This window comes from Festucalex cinctus, chromosome 7 (assembly GCF_051991245.1).
Source record: "Festucalex cinctus isolate MCC-2025b chromosome 7, RoL_Fcin_1.0, whole genome shotgun sequence".
Taxonomy (NCBI): domain Eukaryota; kingdom Metazoa; phylum Chordata; class Actinopteri; order Syngnathiformes; family Syngnathidae; genus Festucalex; species Festucalex cinctus.
The window spans coordinates 1372489-1390007 of record NC_135417.1 but is presented as its reverse complement, the minus strand read 5'-3'; the positions used below and the strand labels follow the sequence as shown (position 1 = coordinate 1390007).

The 17519-nt window shown below is 39.0% G+C and overlaps 1 protein-coding gene across 6 annotated transcripts; it reads left to right on the top strand.

Moving 5' to 3' along the window:
* The first annotated feature begins 1342 nt into the window (after positions 1–1342).
* On the top strand, positions 1343–14458 carry ica1 (islet cell autoantigen 1). 6 transcript variants are annotated; one of them, XM_077526817.1, is made up of 13 exons: positions 8991–10062; positions 10238–10271; positions 10358–10532; positions 10774–10846; positions 10919–11042; positions 11116–11314; positions 12287–12412; positions 12485–12568; positions 12639–12718; positions 12800–12843; positions 12983–13225; positions 13298–13360; positions 14107–14458. In XM_077526817.1, the coding sequence occupies exons 2-13, from the start codon at positions 10255–10257 to the stop codon at positions 14232–14234; spliced, it is 1356 nt and encodes a 451-aa protein (XP_077382943.1). In that variant the 5' UTR covers positions 8991–10062; positions 10238–10254; the 3' UTR covers positions 14235–14458. The 6 variants fall into 6 exon arrangements, with proteins under 6 accessions (XP_077382942.1, XP_077382941.1, XP_077382940.1 ...); XM_077526816.1 differs by lacking the exon at positions 8991–10062 and adding an exon at positions 1343–1408 and having other exon boundaries at positions 12287–12568; XM_077526815.1 differs by lacking the exon at positions 8991–10062 and adding an exon at positions 8649–8908 and having other exon boundaries at positions 12287–12568.
* The last annotated feature ends 3061 nt before the right edge of the window (positions 14459–17519 follow it).

The following is a 17519-nucleotide window of genomic DNA, read 5'->3' as shown; positions in this document are numbered from 1 at the left end:
CGAAACTGGCAAAAGAACATTGTTAAACATCAATAACAAAGTGCGAAAACATATGAAACCTATACATTTCTAAATAGAGAGAAAAGACAGACAAACAAACAAAAAAGAGCGTTTTGTAGTAATAAGAGTCGACCTTGAACAAGTTGTTAACTTTTTGTTTGATTTCCTACTAAACTTTGTGCATATTTCCTGCTTGCGAGTGATGAAAAGGTCCAAATGGTCCACGAAGGACGGTGACTACCACAATAAATAAGACAAAGCACCTCGCTGACAGACCGCACCTTTGGGAGACAATTATCACCTCATTGGACCACATTTCACTTTTTTTTTTTTGCCTTTTCAAGTCTGCAAACTCTTCAAACTTTACGATGACAAACTTGTGCAAATGACGGGGGAAAAAAAAGGTCAGAGTGATAAAATGAATTTCCACTTTGCCCCGAGCCTGCTGCTTAAAAAACATTTGATGTTAATGAGTCAGTGTTGACTCTAAGGCTTTTTTTTTGCTTCGCTAAAATCAATTAGCGCAACTTTGACTTGATGCTTTGATTACACCTGTCAATCATCGGCATTGTTTATTTTTGCGCTGTTGTGTTTTGAAGTTCACTTCAATGGTAAATCTAATTAAAGCTGGAGTCATTACGGTTTCAGCAAACTTAGCCGTCATGCTACAGTCATTGATTTAGCGAACTTCTCCGTGATGTTACAGCTACACGCAGTGACACACACACACACAAAAAAATATTTTCAGTTTAGCATCATCATCTGTCTCGTATATGCTTCAAATTTGATCGCAAACTGACCAAATCTCATCATTTTAAAATGGCCGCTTCAAATCAAGATGGCCAACCGAAGTCATGCAGTAAGTCGACCAGTCATGGAGACAGAGGTCAGTTAGTATAGTTTTAGTAGTTAGTAGAGTGACTAGTCAGTCAGTCATGCTAGTGGTCAGTCAGTCTTGTTAGCAGTTAGTTGCGTTCGTGGCCAGTCAGTTGTGTTAGCAGTACTCATGTTTAATCAGTCGTCAGCCATTTCAGTTGACATGTCGACACTCAGTCGTGTTTATGGTTAGTCAGTCACATCACAAGTCAGTCGAATTAGTGGTCAGAAAAGTGTTAGCGTTCAATTAGTCGCGCTTGTTCTCAGCCAGACGTGTTAACAGCCATTTTGCGACTTTTGTCGAGTCTTCCGACTTCAAAGCAAGACTGTAAGTAGAAATCCTGTTCCGTTTTCTGAGGCCTGTGATGTCTTCCCCGGCTGGGCCGGCGCTCGCTGCCTGATTAATGTAGCGTGGGCGGGAGGTGTCAGAAATGGCAGAGAGCATCACGGGAGTTGTGGGTGACAAGCGGCAGCTGTAGGAGTAAACAGACGACTTAGCGCTGGCCTTTTGGCAGCGGCACGTGGAGCGAAGGTGGGTGCGCGTTGACATTTAGCGGGGATTAGAAAAAGTTCCTCTGCGCTGGTGTTGGGGGTTGCTCGGAATCGCAATCGCAATCTTTTTCGTCGTGACCTCCAAACAAGTGAACAAACTTTGCCTCTGAAGTTAACATAAGCGATATATGAATACAAGGAAACATGTTTGCTAGTAAAAGTGACACGTCAAAGTTTTTGTTAGCGTTGTCATAACAAAACTAGTTGATTTTCCTCACATTCTCACAACCATGAAATTAAAATATATTTTTAAAACGGATTAATCAATTCATCAACAAAACAATCAACAGTTGCAACAGTAATCTAATTTGTGATTTTGACTTATTAAATCAGAATTATTAATATAGCTAAAAAATGATAGACCCTTTTATTTATTTGACCAGATTTGTGACTTTTTGTTTGGTGAAATTTTTTATACTGCTCTGCTACTTGCTGGTGTAGCTAATAAGCTGTCCTGTGTGAACTTGCTGCAAGTGGTGTTTTTTTTTTTCCGTTTTTTTTTAATTAATTGTACTAATTGGCATCCTCTACTCATATCAGGTAAAACTGCAGAATTCATTAACCTTTGTCATTTTAATTGCTTTGGGGGCATCCCTGCTGTGAGATGAAAACAGCACACAAGTATACACGCACACACAAATGAAGCATCTTATTAAAGTGGGAAGATGTATTACAACATCGTTAAAGTACGGGATGTTCTGCTAAGGAAACAAGTCTCTATAAACATTCACAACTGCACGTTGCACTTTTATTTATTCTGTCGTAGGAAGGAATCAAGTACAAATACCTCAATGCCCTCAATGTTTTTACCTGCTGCTCAAAAACCAAAACAACAATCAGTTGCCACTTTATTCTGTTATATATTATTATGTTGTGCCTCCATATTTCTTTATTAAATAAATGGCACACATTCCAACACTATTTTGTGCAACTTTTTTTTTTTTTAAATCAGGTTGACAAACGCTCTTTCACCTTGTCACCTTGTGCACCTTGTCCACATGTTGGGAAGAAGAACGCTTCTGCTTTACCATCTTTTTATGTGTCGTAGTCAACATTGTCATGAAGCAGCTGCCACAATAATGAGTTTTGTGCGTTTGTTCAAAACAATATTTATTTGAATCGCGTTGAGTGCCGACGTGAAGTTTCATTATCAGTTAATGAGATCATTACTATTCCGCTAATAAGGCCAGAAGAGCTTGTGTTAGGTCGGATGCTCTGCAAAGCTTTTAAATGTCACTTTCAACAAATAGCACAAAAAATTGTATTGGGAAAAAAAAGGACTTATCATGCAATGGCAGATGCAGTCATGGAGTTCAAAACAAAAAGCAGATAATGTACTCAAATTAAATCAAGTGTCAAAATTTGATGCCATGCTCTGGTCACACTAGATTGTGTTGGCAAAAAAGCTTCCCAAATTCAAACCAAAATGGCTGACTTCTTGTTCAAATTTGCGAATGGTTTATCCAGACTGCTCTTCCATCTTGTTATGATAGACACGTTCACCTAATTTTGTGTAGATGATTGAAACTGGATGTCCGTATATTATTATGAGACTTTTTTTGTGCGTCGTCATGATAGGCATGACCGATTTCATGTCAGTCAGTGTCACTGACTGTCACTGCAACTACGGAGCGTTGGAATTTGGCCAAAATGGCCACTTAGATACAAGCCAATTTCGTGACGACTGGTAAAATTGACATGGAGCCCCTTTTTTTTTATTTTATTATTATTATTATTTTTTTTTTTTAGCTTTCTAAGAGTCCTTGAAATTCTCAGAAAATTTTAAGGCAAAAAAAGCTTCAAAATGTATGAAGTTGTCATACAAAATAACTTTTCTTTGGGGGGGGGTGGCATTTGAAGCTAACTTTGAGTCGCTAGCAACGTTAGCATAGCACCGTAAGGCTTAAAAAAAAAAAAGAAAAGAAAAAAAAAGTGTAAATTATTTTGTAGAGCTGACATTTCAAACGTGGCGTTCTGAAGCATTTTGATACACACGCTGTTGACTTGTCCGCCCGCTGGCTATTTGTGTGCTGTTGACGCTAAGCTAACGCTAATCCCCATCTCAGCTGACACAGCACAACCATCTCTGTAGTGTATGTGTGTGGTTACCAGAAAGACCCTGTATATGTTAGCTTAGCTGGGCTCAACACAGATTACGCTCTCCATTTAAAAAAACAAATACTTATTTTGATTTATGTATTTAACCATCATGTTTAGCAGTCATCATGTTGTATTGTGTAAGTAATTTTTTACCATAGCGATTGCTGCTAATATATGAGGATTATGGAGGATTTTAGATAGAGAACAAAAGTTTAAACTTTAATCTTGTTTTCCAGCAAACAGTCATGTGAAATAGTGGTTGGCGGTGAGAGGTGTGGTGGTTGAATATTTGTTTACGGTAGCCTACAATGTTGTACCACGATGAATATCATGCAACGTTATGCCATAATGTTACGCCACAATGTTATGAGGCATTGTTGTGCTAAACAGATGTGCTAAATTTTTATGCTACAACATTAAGCTACATGGTTACATTACAATATTATGCTATAATGCTAAGCAGCGCCATAAGGCTAAATATTATGTTACTCGAAGACGCTACGCTACATAGTCACACTACATCATACTACCTACAATGTTATTGTACTGTATATTGTCACACTACAAAGTCACACAATTTACCGACTCAGTGAAAAGTTATTGAAGAAACTTGTGCTTTTCAAGGACAGAGATGGTCCATCTTAGGGAGTCCATACGAGGGCTTTACGTGTTGATCTCACGTGAATGTCCTTGCCCAGTAAGGATTTGGCCCTCCATCCAGCGGTAGTCAAGCTAGCCCCTGGCTGTTTGGCATGCGTGGTGGCATCGCGGACGGAGCGTGTCATCGCGCTGGCGTCGGCCCGAGCCAGCCCCGCTCAAGGTCGCTCGTCCATGCATTTTTTACAACAAAAAACATGGCATCATCCTTCTCTCAGTTGTCAGCATGCCGGTAGTCGTCCGTCTCTGTCAGCTCAGCTCACCTTCAGTCCTGCACACGTTATTCATCAAAGGCCACGCAGTCATTAATTGTTTCAGTTTGTTATACAGACTATAGTGATCCCTCGTTAGTCGCGGGCCCTTACATAGATGGCAAAAATGGGTAAATAATGGATGATTCTGCTGCCTAAACATATTAACACTTGCCATAACAATAGTTTAAATTCTTATGCCGAGTCACACCAAGTTGCTACATTATGTCATGCTACAATGTTCCGCTAAACTGGTATGCTATTCCGTCACGTTGCTACGCTAAATGCTATGTTAGTAGGATGATGCTACAAGTACGCAAGGATTATACTTCAGAATGGCATGCTACAATGTTACGCAAGAATATTATGCTTTGAGTTTATGCTACAGAATTAGGCTATGCTGGTACGCTAAATGTTACGATGTTATGAGGTTACGCTATAAGGTTTTATTATAATGACTATGATGTTATGCTCCATTGTTATGCTAAAATGTTACGCTGCTGTGTTGTTAACGTAATTGTTTGAAGGTTGACAATTACTGTAACTTAAAAAAAATACCGCAACTTATATGCTAATTTTGTTTAGCCTGTGTATTAGTTACATTGTATGTTAGCGTTAAGCTAGCAAACTTTTTTATCATTCACACATAATTTAAAAAAATATGTGAGCGAAACAGTGAGAACAGGCGCTAAGAAATACTTTAAAGAGTGTTTTTCAATATGTTTAAATGTAAAGTGTGTGGAAGGAGTCAAATTAACCAAAACTCTTTTCACATGGTTTAATGTCTTCATCCCAGATTTTCACCAATTGCAGAAATTATCCCTAGCTATAAATGGAGGTTCACTGTAAATAACTTTTGAAAGCGTATAAATGTGTCCATAATAAACATGATTTCACACTACAACATCATCCTACAATGTCACACGACTGGTATGCTATACCGTCACGTTGCTATGCTAAATGCTAAATTTTTGTGTCCAAAAATTTATCGTTGAATTTGATGTGCGCTGCGCTGTTTGGCCAGTTTGCAATTCGTTGTGAGATGTTTACTTGTCTTTGCTAAGCACTTACTCATCATTGTTAAAACATGCACTCAGAATGTTTGACTTCTCGTCAGTACCAAGAAGGCTGCGAGAGAAATCATTTTGGTGTTTTTAAGGACAAGAGTACATCCTTTTCTCCGCTCCATCATCCTAAACGTTGTCGGCGTCTGTGTGTAAGCGAAGCCCTCACATCACCGCCTGCTCGCCAACAGGATTGCTGAGCCGTGTGGAAGTTACTTTCAAATTTAACGGCCTCCACTTTCCACCCGCATTCATCGCGACGCGTCGTCCATCTATCTCGGCCCGAGGCGGCGATAGTTACCGCGAACCGTGAGAGGCCGCCGTATTTCAGCGCGTGGAGAATTCCCCGTGAAGGGTAAGGGATTACGGATTGCGGCCCTCTAAGCCGCCCGGGTGCCCAGCGAGGATGTCTCTGAGCGGCGTAATCTTCAAACGCAGCGCAGAGTGATGAGTGGGCACCCAGGAGTTGCGCGGGATCTAAATGTGTTCCGCTGGGTTTACTGGCGATAGAAGGGGAAAACAGGCCAACGGAGTGGGGGGTAGATGGTGAGGGAGTGGTGGGTGGGGGGACGTCATCTTGGTGGCCCAACGGCTCAACTCAGCGTCCTCCCGGAGGTGACGACTGCTTCTGATTCCATGACCTGTTTGCCAGGAATTGCTTGGATGTAAATGTCAGGATTTCACATGATGGTGGAAGTCAATTCAGGGGGTTTTGAGGTCAGATAATGACAGTGGTGGGAAGTAACCAAGTGTACCAACCATGTTTACATTACCAGAGTGTTTTTTTTCTGATGACTTTATATTTTTACTCCCTACGTTTGATAACAGATACAGGTGCTTTCTGATACGAGTGACCCGATGTATGGGGTTTTTGACGATCGAGTCGTCATTCAGACAATATTTTGCGAAGAGTGCTGCGTAGTCGTTGTGAAATAAGTGAAAGTTATTCAATAACAAGAAACAATTTGGCAAATAGTTCTTCAGAAAGTTGTTTCAACGTGTTTATTGCTACTCCCTGTTGGTGAATTACATGTTATGTGTTTAAAACAGCCACATAAATCTGCTAGTTTAATGCTAACATAATAGGAAACGCAATAGATGGGCTAACGGATTAGCATCTATCTGGAGACAGCATCTATGTGACAGTTGTATTTTACGTGATAGCTATTTTGCTAACAGATATAGGTGCTTTCAGATACGAGTGACCCAATATACGAGTTTTTCGACTATCGAGTCGTCATTCAGTCGATATTTTGCTGAGAGTGCTGTGTAGTCATAGTGAAATAAGTGAAAGTTACTCGATGACAAGAAAAAGTTTGGCAAATAGTTCTTCATAAAGTTGTTTCAACGTGTTTATTGCTACTCCCCGTTGACGAATTACATGTTATGTGTTTAAAACAGCCACATAAATCTGCTAGCATAATGCTAGCATAATAGGAAACGCAATAGACGGGCTAACGGATTAGCATCTATGTGGAGATAGCATCTACGTAACAGTTATATTTTACGTGATAGCTATTTGAATAAAAAAAAAACACGTAGACAGACAATATAACAATTCTCACAGGCATATTTGTTTTGTCGAAAGGGTGTCTGCAGTTCACAAAATGGCGGAAAGTTCTTCTTGCGGTCTCGGTAATCTTTTCTAGTGGACTCAGCGAATAGCGCTTATGTCCATCAGATCCATGCCTTGTAGGAGCGGCAAATTACTTGACACAGTCGGATCATAACAGAGTCATCCAGCATGACAGTGGCGACCATAGAAGTCGGCTAAACCCCACCAAAACACTTTTTACTTGAAGGCCGACGGGCATTTGTGTTTTAAGCACTGTAGAAATGTCAAACTCATTTCCATCTCAGGCCACAACTACAACGTGGCCTGTGATGGAAATGAATTTTACACTCCTGGCATTAAGAGTCTTAAGTGTCCCCAGTAAGTCCAAAAGAAGTGAGCTTTTAGACTCTAGTCCGGTTGGTAGTGAAATTGATCACACAGTAGAGAAATTCACTAAAAGAGCCCAACGAAGAACGCACAATGTCAGATCAAAGCAGCAGTGACACACACGTCCCTGATCCATATCGTTAACGCAATTAAGCGGCAGAGGGGAAGCTCGCTGAGAGCCACGATTGTCTCCCCGTCTCATTTAAGAAGTCCAACGTCCGCCGATAGCATCGAGATGGACCTCAAGACAGGGGGGTGAAGGACATTGGCCTTGGCGGAGACTGTTGAAGATTGACTCCATCAAAAATGAGGCAAGGGGTTCAGGGTTCTTGTTTAAGGCCGAGATGCAAAGCAGCTCGCTAATTTACGACGCGCTAACAGCGAAGGGCGACCCGGAGGGGGCCCGCGGATCAAGGGGCTTCATGCACACGCTGACATAATCAATTTGGAAAACGCACACACACTCCCATGTGTAATGCGGTGGTGTGCTGAGGTGTAAAATTGTGTGAACTCTCCAAACAGGTACATCCATTTAGGGCGTGACAACAAAGTGCCTTCAGGTGACAACAAAACCTACACGCTATTAGATCTGCTGCACTACGGCGGGATGGACTAAAGCTCGGGGCCCCCCACATTGGGGGGTGGGGGGGGGTCCAGTGAGTGGAGGGGGAAGTGACAGGCTATTAAGGTGCAGGCAGGCACTTGTTTGGTGTTCTAGTCCCACCCTTTGGAGACGTGAGGAACTGCACCTTGGAGGATGCCAGATAGGAAAAAACAAGAAAAATATACACATGGTGGTGGTACCTTCAAAATTTGATGGCAATAATAATAATTATAAGAGTAATAAGAATAATAATAATCAATAGTTGAAATTCAATAATCTATTGAACTTACAATAGTATTTAACTGGGTGGATGCAAAACTATTATAAGATGTAACTTTCTGTGCGACCATGAAGGTGTCTTTGATTTTACGGGAGTGAGAAAAGGTTTGTAATTGCAAATAGATGCCACAAGATGGAGGCAAAGGCACTTTTCAATTTCATGTTCTCGGATTACCATCAAACACGCTTGTTTTGTTAGAGTTAGTGTTTTTGAGTAATGCTTTTGTGGCTGCTGAAGTGTTTTTGTTTCTGTTTTACTTTAACAACACTTGATTTTATGTCAATGACGCAACTTCAATGGGCACACCTGCAGCATTTCTATTTATTTTATCAACATCCACTGCAGCTGGTCACGTTCATGCAGTCAAACCGGTTTTCCGACAAAGGCACACAATTAGCTTATTATGATGATTTTTATTTATCTTGTTTGAGAAAGACAAACACAGGGTTGGAGTGGCCAATCAGAAAGGGGAAAAGGGATTGAGGGAGTCGCCTTGGTGACGTAATTAGAGAAGGAAAAAAAGGATGCGGCGTTGTTGAAGATGACAAGAAAGCAGATGATCGTGACAATACGGAAAACACGGTGAGGTGCGTGCAACGAAGTCTCGTCTTTTTAGGTATTTATATTAATATATTCGTGTGTGTGTGTGGGTGTACGTGTGTGTGTGTGTGTGTGTGTGTGTGTCTTGGGGGGAGAAAATACTAAGTTAAGGCTATTGGCGTAAACTGATGCGCTAGGCTTCCTCGTGCTCAATGTGTCATTCATACGAAAGCCACCAATTGATCGATTTACTTGATTTAATAATAAAAACAACAATAATGTATGCTTTTGTTGTGGTGTCATCTCCGTGCAGAGGCGCGTGCACGATCAATTATGGGGTCGTGACCAGCGCGCTGCGACAAATATAACTATTCGTAATGATAACGAAAGTATTTTTCAATCACCATTTTAATTTTAATAAAATGACTCATGTAGTTAGCCGAAATTTAAAAAGCGATGGATGGATATTGCTAAATGTGATGTTCTCTTGCAGCTGGAAAGTCGTTATTCGGTGGTCCTCCGGAATGCCGTCGGGGGGCGCTCGTGCACCGATAAGTCAACCATTAACCGTCAATGTGTTAGCTCGCTAACTTTAGCTCCTTTAACACTTGCTAACAAACCAAAATTCATATCCATAAAATGTACACATGTGCATATTTAGTCGAATACAATACAATAAGCCAACGTGATACAGCAAAAAGTAATAACTGAATCTGAATCATAAATAGAAGTCCTAAATATTTATCACCGTTTTTGTAGTATTCCGCAATAGCTAGAGGGCGATAGTCTCTCAATAAGTGACGTTTAACCTTCGAAGAAGAGCTTACAGTACTTCCTCCTTGCTTCCTTAGCTGCATTCGTGTTTTTGAAATCGTAACAGCAAACTTCGCTGTGTTTATAATGTAGAGTGTAGGCAGGATAATGTTTTTTAAAGCATTTTATTCATAGTCTTAAATCAATGTTCTCATGCTGGCGAAAAACTGTTGTATTCCGTGCTGGTCGTCGTTTCAGTTCATTCAGCAGTTGGTTAGCTGGAATGATAGTTTGTTTTTTAGTTTTAACAAAAGCTTTTGCATCATCTAGCAAAACAAAAACGTGCGTCGATTTTTAATTTGAGTGGATTCGTGAGGTTTTACGCCAGAATTCCACTGGACGTCAGATGTGACAGGTGGAAGGTGTGAGGACTGCAGCTCCAAGTAGGTGCAGTGTTCTACTATGCAGTGATATGGGGGGTTAGGTTTTCAAGCCTTGTCTTGGGTTAAACGATTACTGATTCAAAGTATGAGTTTGTAGCCAGGATTAAAACCTGCAGTTGTTTCATATGTGTCTTATGAATTAAAAGAACGACAAAATGTTTCCCATTCCCCACAGGTTATCAATCGTAAAAGATGGACGGCAGGAACTTGTGAGTACATCTCACTGTCATCTTAATATGCAAAATTGCCCCCCTTAACACATTCCTGACATCACATATGTGTTTCCTCCTAATAGCGCTTCCTCAGGTGACCATGTGGAGCGTGCGCTCTTGGGCCAGGACTCTCGTTCGGTGGTGAGCCGCTTCCAGCAGCGCTACTGGAAAACCAAACAGACGCTCATCAGGGTGAGCGGCAAGGAGGAGGACCAGCACGTGGTGGCCTCAGATGCTGACCTGGATGCCAAACTTGAGGTCGGCTGCTCCTGTTAAAAGACAAACAAACAAAAAAATTGCAATTTCAAATTAGGGTTTCAAACCAGGGTTAGGTTAGGATCGTTATCGTGCATTATGCTGGACTGTAGTATCAAACTTCCCCTGTACAGATTTGATGTCATGTTGTGTCTTCTGCTTGTTTGTCCTGTGTCCAAATGTGATGTTCCTATGTGATGGAATTCTGTTTTGTTTTCCTCCATGTGTTCCATTTGCTCATCAGGTATTCCACTCCATCCAGCGGACGTGCATGGAGCTGCTGAAGGTGATCGAGCAGTACCAAAGGAGGCTCTGCTGTACGTGCCGCCACATCATCACCGACAAGTAGTCCACTATGTAAAAAATCCCCGTTCGGTGTTTGCCTCCAGTTCTTTCCCAGGAGGAGAACGAGCTGGGTCACTTCCTGCGCTCTCAGGGCTCTCAGGACAAAAGTCGGGCGGGAAAGATCATGCAAGCCACGGGCAAAGCGCTCGGCTTCTCCTCCCAGCAGAGGTCCGCCTCCTCTCGTCTTTCACTAACAGTCACCATCACACCATCCTAATAGTCACGGTAACGCCTCACACAGGCTGGCGCTAAGGAAGCCCCTGTGCCGCCTGTACCAGGAAGTAGAGACGTTCCGCTTCCGGGCAATCTCGGACACGTGGCTGACGGTCAAGCGCATGGAGCAGAGCCGCACCGAGTACAGAGGAGCCCTGCTGTGGATGAAGGACGTCTCCGCCGAGCTGGACCCGGACACGCGCAAGCAAATGGACAAGTTCCGCAAGGTGAGGCCAGGAGGTTTGTGTTGGCCGCAAAGTAAGAGCTTCAAGTCAGGGTCAGGACTTTAATTATTTTCACTCATTAGCTCCCAGCCATTTTCACTTGAGCAACCCCCTTTGCTCCCGGTGTTTTACTGAATTTTGACTGACTTTGCAAGGCCCCCAGACTATTGTGTTCTATTGCTATAAAAACATGGAATCTACCAAAAGAAATATTAGAGTCACGGGAAAAAAGTATTTTTCCTATCTGTCTCTATTTTGCAGCAATTAGCATTAGAATATAGCTAAGTTTTATCATTATTTACAAATCTGTTTAAAACTGGGGAAAAGAGCTTCTTGCAACATGGCCCTGGTTGATCTCTTATACGCTGCTGCCACCTATTGGCCGTTTTTGTAATAAACTTCAGAGGCTGCATCAAAGACTTCTGTATGCGCTAGCATAAAAAACAAAAACAAACGTATAAATACGTCTTTGGGAGTAAATGAGTTAAATGTAATGGTGATATGAATTCAATATCAATCAATAGGAAAGCCCATTAACAAGTTAGACAAAATTAGCATTGGAAGTTAGGGGAAGGATTTACCTTCCTGTTGATTTTCTATCTATAAATACAGTGAATTGGGATTTTAATATCAGTTAAAAATCATTATTTTTTTTCTAGTTTGAAGTCTGAGTTAAGGTTACAAAGTAGAATTTTAAGCCAAGATGAAGACTGGGTTGGGCTTTTAAACTAGGTGCAGAGTTTAAAATTAGGATTTTAAAGCAGAGTTAGGGTTTCAAAGTAGGGTTTAAGGTCTGGCTATGGATTTCAAGCCAGGGTGAGGGTTTGAAATAAAGGTCTCAAACAAGGGTTAGGGTTCAAGTTAGGGGATTTTCCAAAATGTCCAAAAGAGGGCAGCCTTTTCCGATAGTAGACTTGTCATGCCAGCTGAATACCACAAGATGGTCTTGTGTCCTTGTATTTGTGTGTACGTCAGGTTCAGGCGGAGGTCCGCTGCACCAAGCGAACATTTGACCAGCTGAAGACGGATGTGTGCCAGAAGGTGGACCTGCTGGGAGCCAGTCGCTGCAACCTGCTGTCGCACGTGCTCGCCACCTACCAGGTCGAACTCGCGTACACGTACCGGCTTGTCTGCGCTCTCGGCGGCTCACCCTCTTTCTGGTGTCCCCCACAGACCACTCTGCTGCACTTCTGGGAGAAGACGTCCCACACCATGGCCGCTATTCACGAGAACTTCAAGGGATGTCCACACGACGAGGTCCGACCGAAATGATTTCATATTTCACGTCAGTATTTCATATTGAGTCGCGCATGATGATTGATGACAGGAGCCATCAAGGGAAAAGAAGAAGAGGAGGAAGAAAAGTAAAACAGAGAAAAAAGATGAGGAAAAGGCCACAAATGAAGAGTATGTTCCTATAAAAACAAAAATACTATTTTATATTTTTATATTTAATAAAACTAACACACTTTTGGTGTGTTTATGTAGACTGGTCTCACTGGGCAATGACAACACGAGTACAACAAGAGAAGGTAAAAATGTACTCAATCATCCTTTAGAAAAGTGGTAAATAAATATTTGAAAATGAAAATCAAGTCAGAATAAATGACTTAATACTGATGAATTTGTGAATAATCATCCTGCGTGCGACATCGCTAACGTTTTCAAAAGGAGAAACGAGCGAATCATTGTGGGAGCTTCCAGAGGACGACAAGGAGAGTTCGGCCTTGCTGGAGGAGATCCTGGGAGGCGTGTCGCTTCACGACCCCGCCCCCTTGACCCGACAGTGGAGTCCCGTGTTTGAAGACGCCCGCGATGACACCACCTCAGCCGCGGACCCCCGCTCGCTTTTTCTGCCGTCTCAGCTTCTGGACCACAACTTGACGACGTTGCAGTCTGATGCTCAACTTTCAGGTAAGCACAAAAAAGGCAGCAAAGAAATTCCAAGTGGAAGGAGATAAATGTCCAATTGTTTGACTGCTTTAGAGACTACTTCGCAGCCTGTTGCCACGGCAACAGAACACCCCCAAGGAGCCAGTGGACTGACAGGTAAATGTTTAAACACTTATTTTGTTGTTTCTTATTAAACTCCTGGACATTAACCCCTTGATTTGGGATCATTTTTTAAAATGTATTTATTTTTAATAATTTTCATTATTATTTTAAGTCAGATTTTTTTTCACCCACTAAATAACATGCAGAAAAAAAACGAGAAAAAAGACTTCATGGCGGGTTTTAACCATTTGTGTGTTGCCCCCCTCCCCCCACCGTTGTTTTTAATTCATTTTATACCTTAGAAAAATATTCTTCATGGCTTAATAGCTTCATGCTAATGCATGATGCAATATGCCATAGTTGGGCAAATGGAACTAGCATTAATATTCAGGTACAGTACTTGGGAACCTTTAAACAACAATACTAAAAATTTGTCAAAATTTAACTCTTCGATAAAATCCAATTTTATTTATTGTAAAATTATTTATTTTCTACAATTTTTCTGAAAAAAAAAAATTACATCCAAACAAAGATAAAAATCCATCCAACTTCATTTCTCGTGAATATGACTTTTAAAAAAAATAAAATAAAATAAATCTCACTTTTCATCTTCAAAAAGTCAGACTTTATTTGTCGTAAACTGCTACTTTATGGTAAAAAAAATCCTCTCAAAATTCAACCTTTGTTTCTTATATAATCAGTCTTTATTTTTTGTAATATTGTTACTTTAATCTGTTAAAAATGAATTGGAATTTCCAGAGTACAAATTTTCTTATTTTTTTTCCCACCCACCTTCATAGCATCAAGCTGTTCGAGGCCCTCCAAGGACCGGTTGGCGTGGTTCAACTTGTTTGCAGACTTGGACCCCCTGGCCAACCCGGACGCGGTGGGCAAAAGTCACACTGAGCAACAACTTCACAACGCTTAAGTAGCTCCATCGCCATCCATGCTAGCCTGCACGCACATATTAAACTATCCGCAATCAAACGTTCAAGAGATTTCATCCGCTCTTCCTGTTACGATTGAAAAATGCTAACAGAATGTGAGCAAAATGAGCTTCAGGCTGCATTAAACGGGAAAGATTATTTTACGCGAAGCCAAAGACGATGACGCGCTATAATGTCAACGCAAATAAAACATATCTTGACAATACATTTATGACTCGGAATATTTTCCAAAGAGAAAAAAATTTTAAATATTTCCTTGCCCCAAAATTTAGATTTTTTTTTTTTTGTAATAATTTTTTTTTCTCTTAAAAAAAATGGACTCCTTCCTTACAGAGAATATTTTTATTTTATTTTTTTTCATGAACAAAACACTTTAACCCAAATAATTTTGGCCATAACTGTTCTTGAAAACATTTTACTTGAACACTGGAAACAAACTTATTCATATATTTCAATAAAATGAATTTTTTTTTTTCTTTAAAAATTACATTGGAAAATAAATTTGGAGGGAAAAAAATTCTTTTGGATGACTAACAACTTTGAGTGAAAAGTATCAGTATTTTTTTGGAAAGAAAAACATTCTTCTCGAAGTATGTGGCTTTTTTTTCCCCACTAAAAAGCATTTTTCTTGGAATGATCTTTTGTGTGTATTATTTCCTGTTTTTTCTCATTTAACTCCATCAAGCTTCACAAATTTGAATGAGAGCGTAAAAGTGAGCATCAGCCAATAATTGCAGCTTTCCTTTTTTTTTTTTTTTTTTTTGTAATTGCATCATTCGTTTGGCATCCATATTTGTTCTTCGTGGGGAAAACAGCATGACAACATAATTACACTTGATTGCTTTTTGGATGTTGCACACATGGGCCTGGTGCCACTTCATTAAGTATACAGCTTGATGTTTATTCATAACGTCTAGCTTGTAGTGTATGTTCAACAACAAGCACTTCTTTTTTGCCTTGAAAAACTTCGCAGTTTGCGAATGCCTAACAGTCAAAAGAATTTTCCAGGGAAAAAAAACTTTCCCAACTTTAAAATATTTTCAGATTTTTTAAAAATAAAACTAGACATTTCTATAACCTATTTTTATTTAATTTTTTTTTACATTTTGTAAATGGTGTTTTTAAATTTATTTAAATGACCATGTGTAGTCAGCTGTGTGTGTTGTTTTTTTTTTGTGTGTTTTTTTTATTGACCGTGTCAGGTGTTTTTTTTTTTTTTTTTTTTTTTTTTTTAAATGACCATGTATAGTCAGGCATTTTTTTTGTTTGTTTGTTTTTTTTTAATGACCATGTATAGTCAGTTTTTTTTGTTTTTGTTTGTTTGTTTGTTTTAATGACCGTGTATAGTCAGGCGTTTTTTGTTTTTTGTTTTTTTTAAATGGCCATGTATAGTCAGGCGTTTTTTTTTTGTTTTTTTTTAATGACCATGGAGTGTCAGGCATTTTTTTGTTTGTTTTTAAATGGCCATGTATACTGTTTTTTTTTTTTCCTTTTCTTAATGACCATGTATAGTCAGGCGTTTTTTTGTTTTTAAATGACTATGTATAGTCAGGCGTTTTTTTGTTTTATTTGTTTTTAAATGACCACGTATAGTCAGGCGTTTTTTTTTGTTTTTTTTTAATGACCATGTAGTGTCAGGCATTTTTTTGTTTGTTTTTAAATGACCATGTATACTGTTTTTTTTTTTTTTTTCCTTTTCTTAATGACCATGTATAGTCAGGCGTTTTTTTGTTTTTAAATGACTATGTATTAGGGGTGTGAATTGCCTAGTACCTGACGATTCGATTCGTATCACGATTCACAGGTCACGATTCGATTCGATACCGATTAATCCCGATACGAATTTATAAGTCGATTGTTGCGATTTTTTTTCATTCAAATTTAGAAGATACTCATCAGTAAGCTTGTAGAGTGTAAGATTTATATGAAAATGTATTATTTATTTATCTGAAAAATTTCAGTCTTATAGAGGTTGTAATCTGTTTCATGTTTGAACAGCATTAAAATAAAATATTAAGGCTTAATGTTCCGTTCATATAACATTCTTCCATGCTCAAGATGTGAATCCTAAAAAAAATAAATAAATAAATAAATAAAAAAATTAAATAAAATAAAAATCGATTCTGCCGATTATTGAATCGATTCGAGAATCGCGCGATGTAGTATCGCGATATATCGCCGAATCCATTTTTTTTAACACCCCTACTATGTATAGTCAGCCGTTTTTTTGTTTTGTTTTTAAATGACCACGTATATTCAGGCATTTTTTTTTTTATGACCATGTTTCGTCAGGCGTTTTTTTGTTTGTTTGTTTTTAAATGACCATGTATAGTCAGGCGTTTTTTTTTTGTTTCTTTTCTTCTTCTTTTTTTTTTAAATGACCATGTATAGTCAGACGTTTTTTTTTGTTTGTTGGTTTTTAAATGACCATGTATAGCCTTTTTTTTTTTTTTTTTAAACGACCATGTATAGTAAGGCGTTTTTTTTTTTTTTTTTTTTAAACGACCATGTATAGTAAGGCGTTTTTTGTTTTGTTTTTTTAAACGACCATGTATAGTAAGGCGTTTTTTTTTCTGTTTTTTTTTTTTAAAGGACCATGTATTGTAAGGCCTTTTTTTTTTTTTTTTAACGACCATGTATAGTAAGGCGTTTTTTTTGTTTTTTTGTTTTTTTAACGACCATGTATAGTAAGGCGGTTTTTTTTGTTTGTTTTTTAAACGACCATGTATAGTAAGGCGTTTTTTTTTTGTTTTTTTTAAACGACCATGTATAGTAAGGCGTTTTTGTTTTTTTTAAAACGACCATGTAGAGTAAGGCGTTTTTGTTTTTTAAACAACCATGTATAGTAAGGCGTTTATTTTATTTATTTTTTTAACGACGAATGTATAGTAAGGCGTTTTTTGTTTTTTTAAACGACCATGTATAGTACAGCGGGATTTTTTTTTAAACGACCATGTATAGTAAGGCGTTTTTTTTTTGGGTTTTTTTTTAAACGACCATGTATAGTAAGGCGTTTTGTTTTTGTTTTTTTAAACGACCATGTATAGTAAGGCGTTTTTTGTTTTTTTTAAACAACCATGTATAGTAAGGCGTTTATTTTATTTATTTTTTTAACGACGAATGTATAGTAAGGCGTTTTTTGTTTTTTTAAACGACCATGTATAGTACAGCGGGATTTTTTTTTAAACGACCATGTATAGTAAGGCGTTTTGTTTTTGTTTTTTTAAACGACCATGTATAGTAAGGCGTTTTTTTTTTTTTTAAAC

Bases quoted from the DNA above. Each gene is read 5' to 3' on its own strand.
- ica1 (XM_077526816.1), top strand. The intron at 10,533-10,773 runs GTCGGCTGCTCC...TTTGCTCATCAG, and splicing joins ACCTGGATGCCAAACTTGAG to GTATTCCACTCCATCCAGCG. The intron at 13,226-13,297 runs GTAAGCACAAAA...TGACTGCTTTAG, and splicing joins GTCTGATGCTCAACTTTCAG to AGACTACTTCGCAGCCTGTT.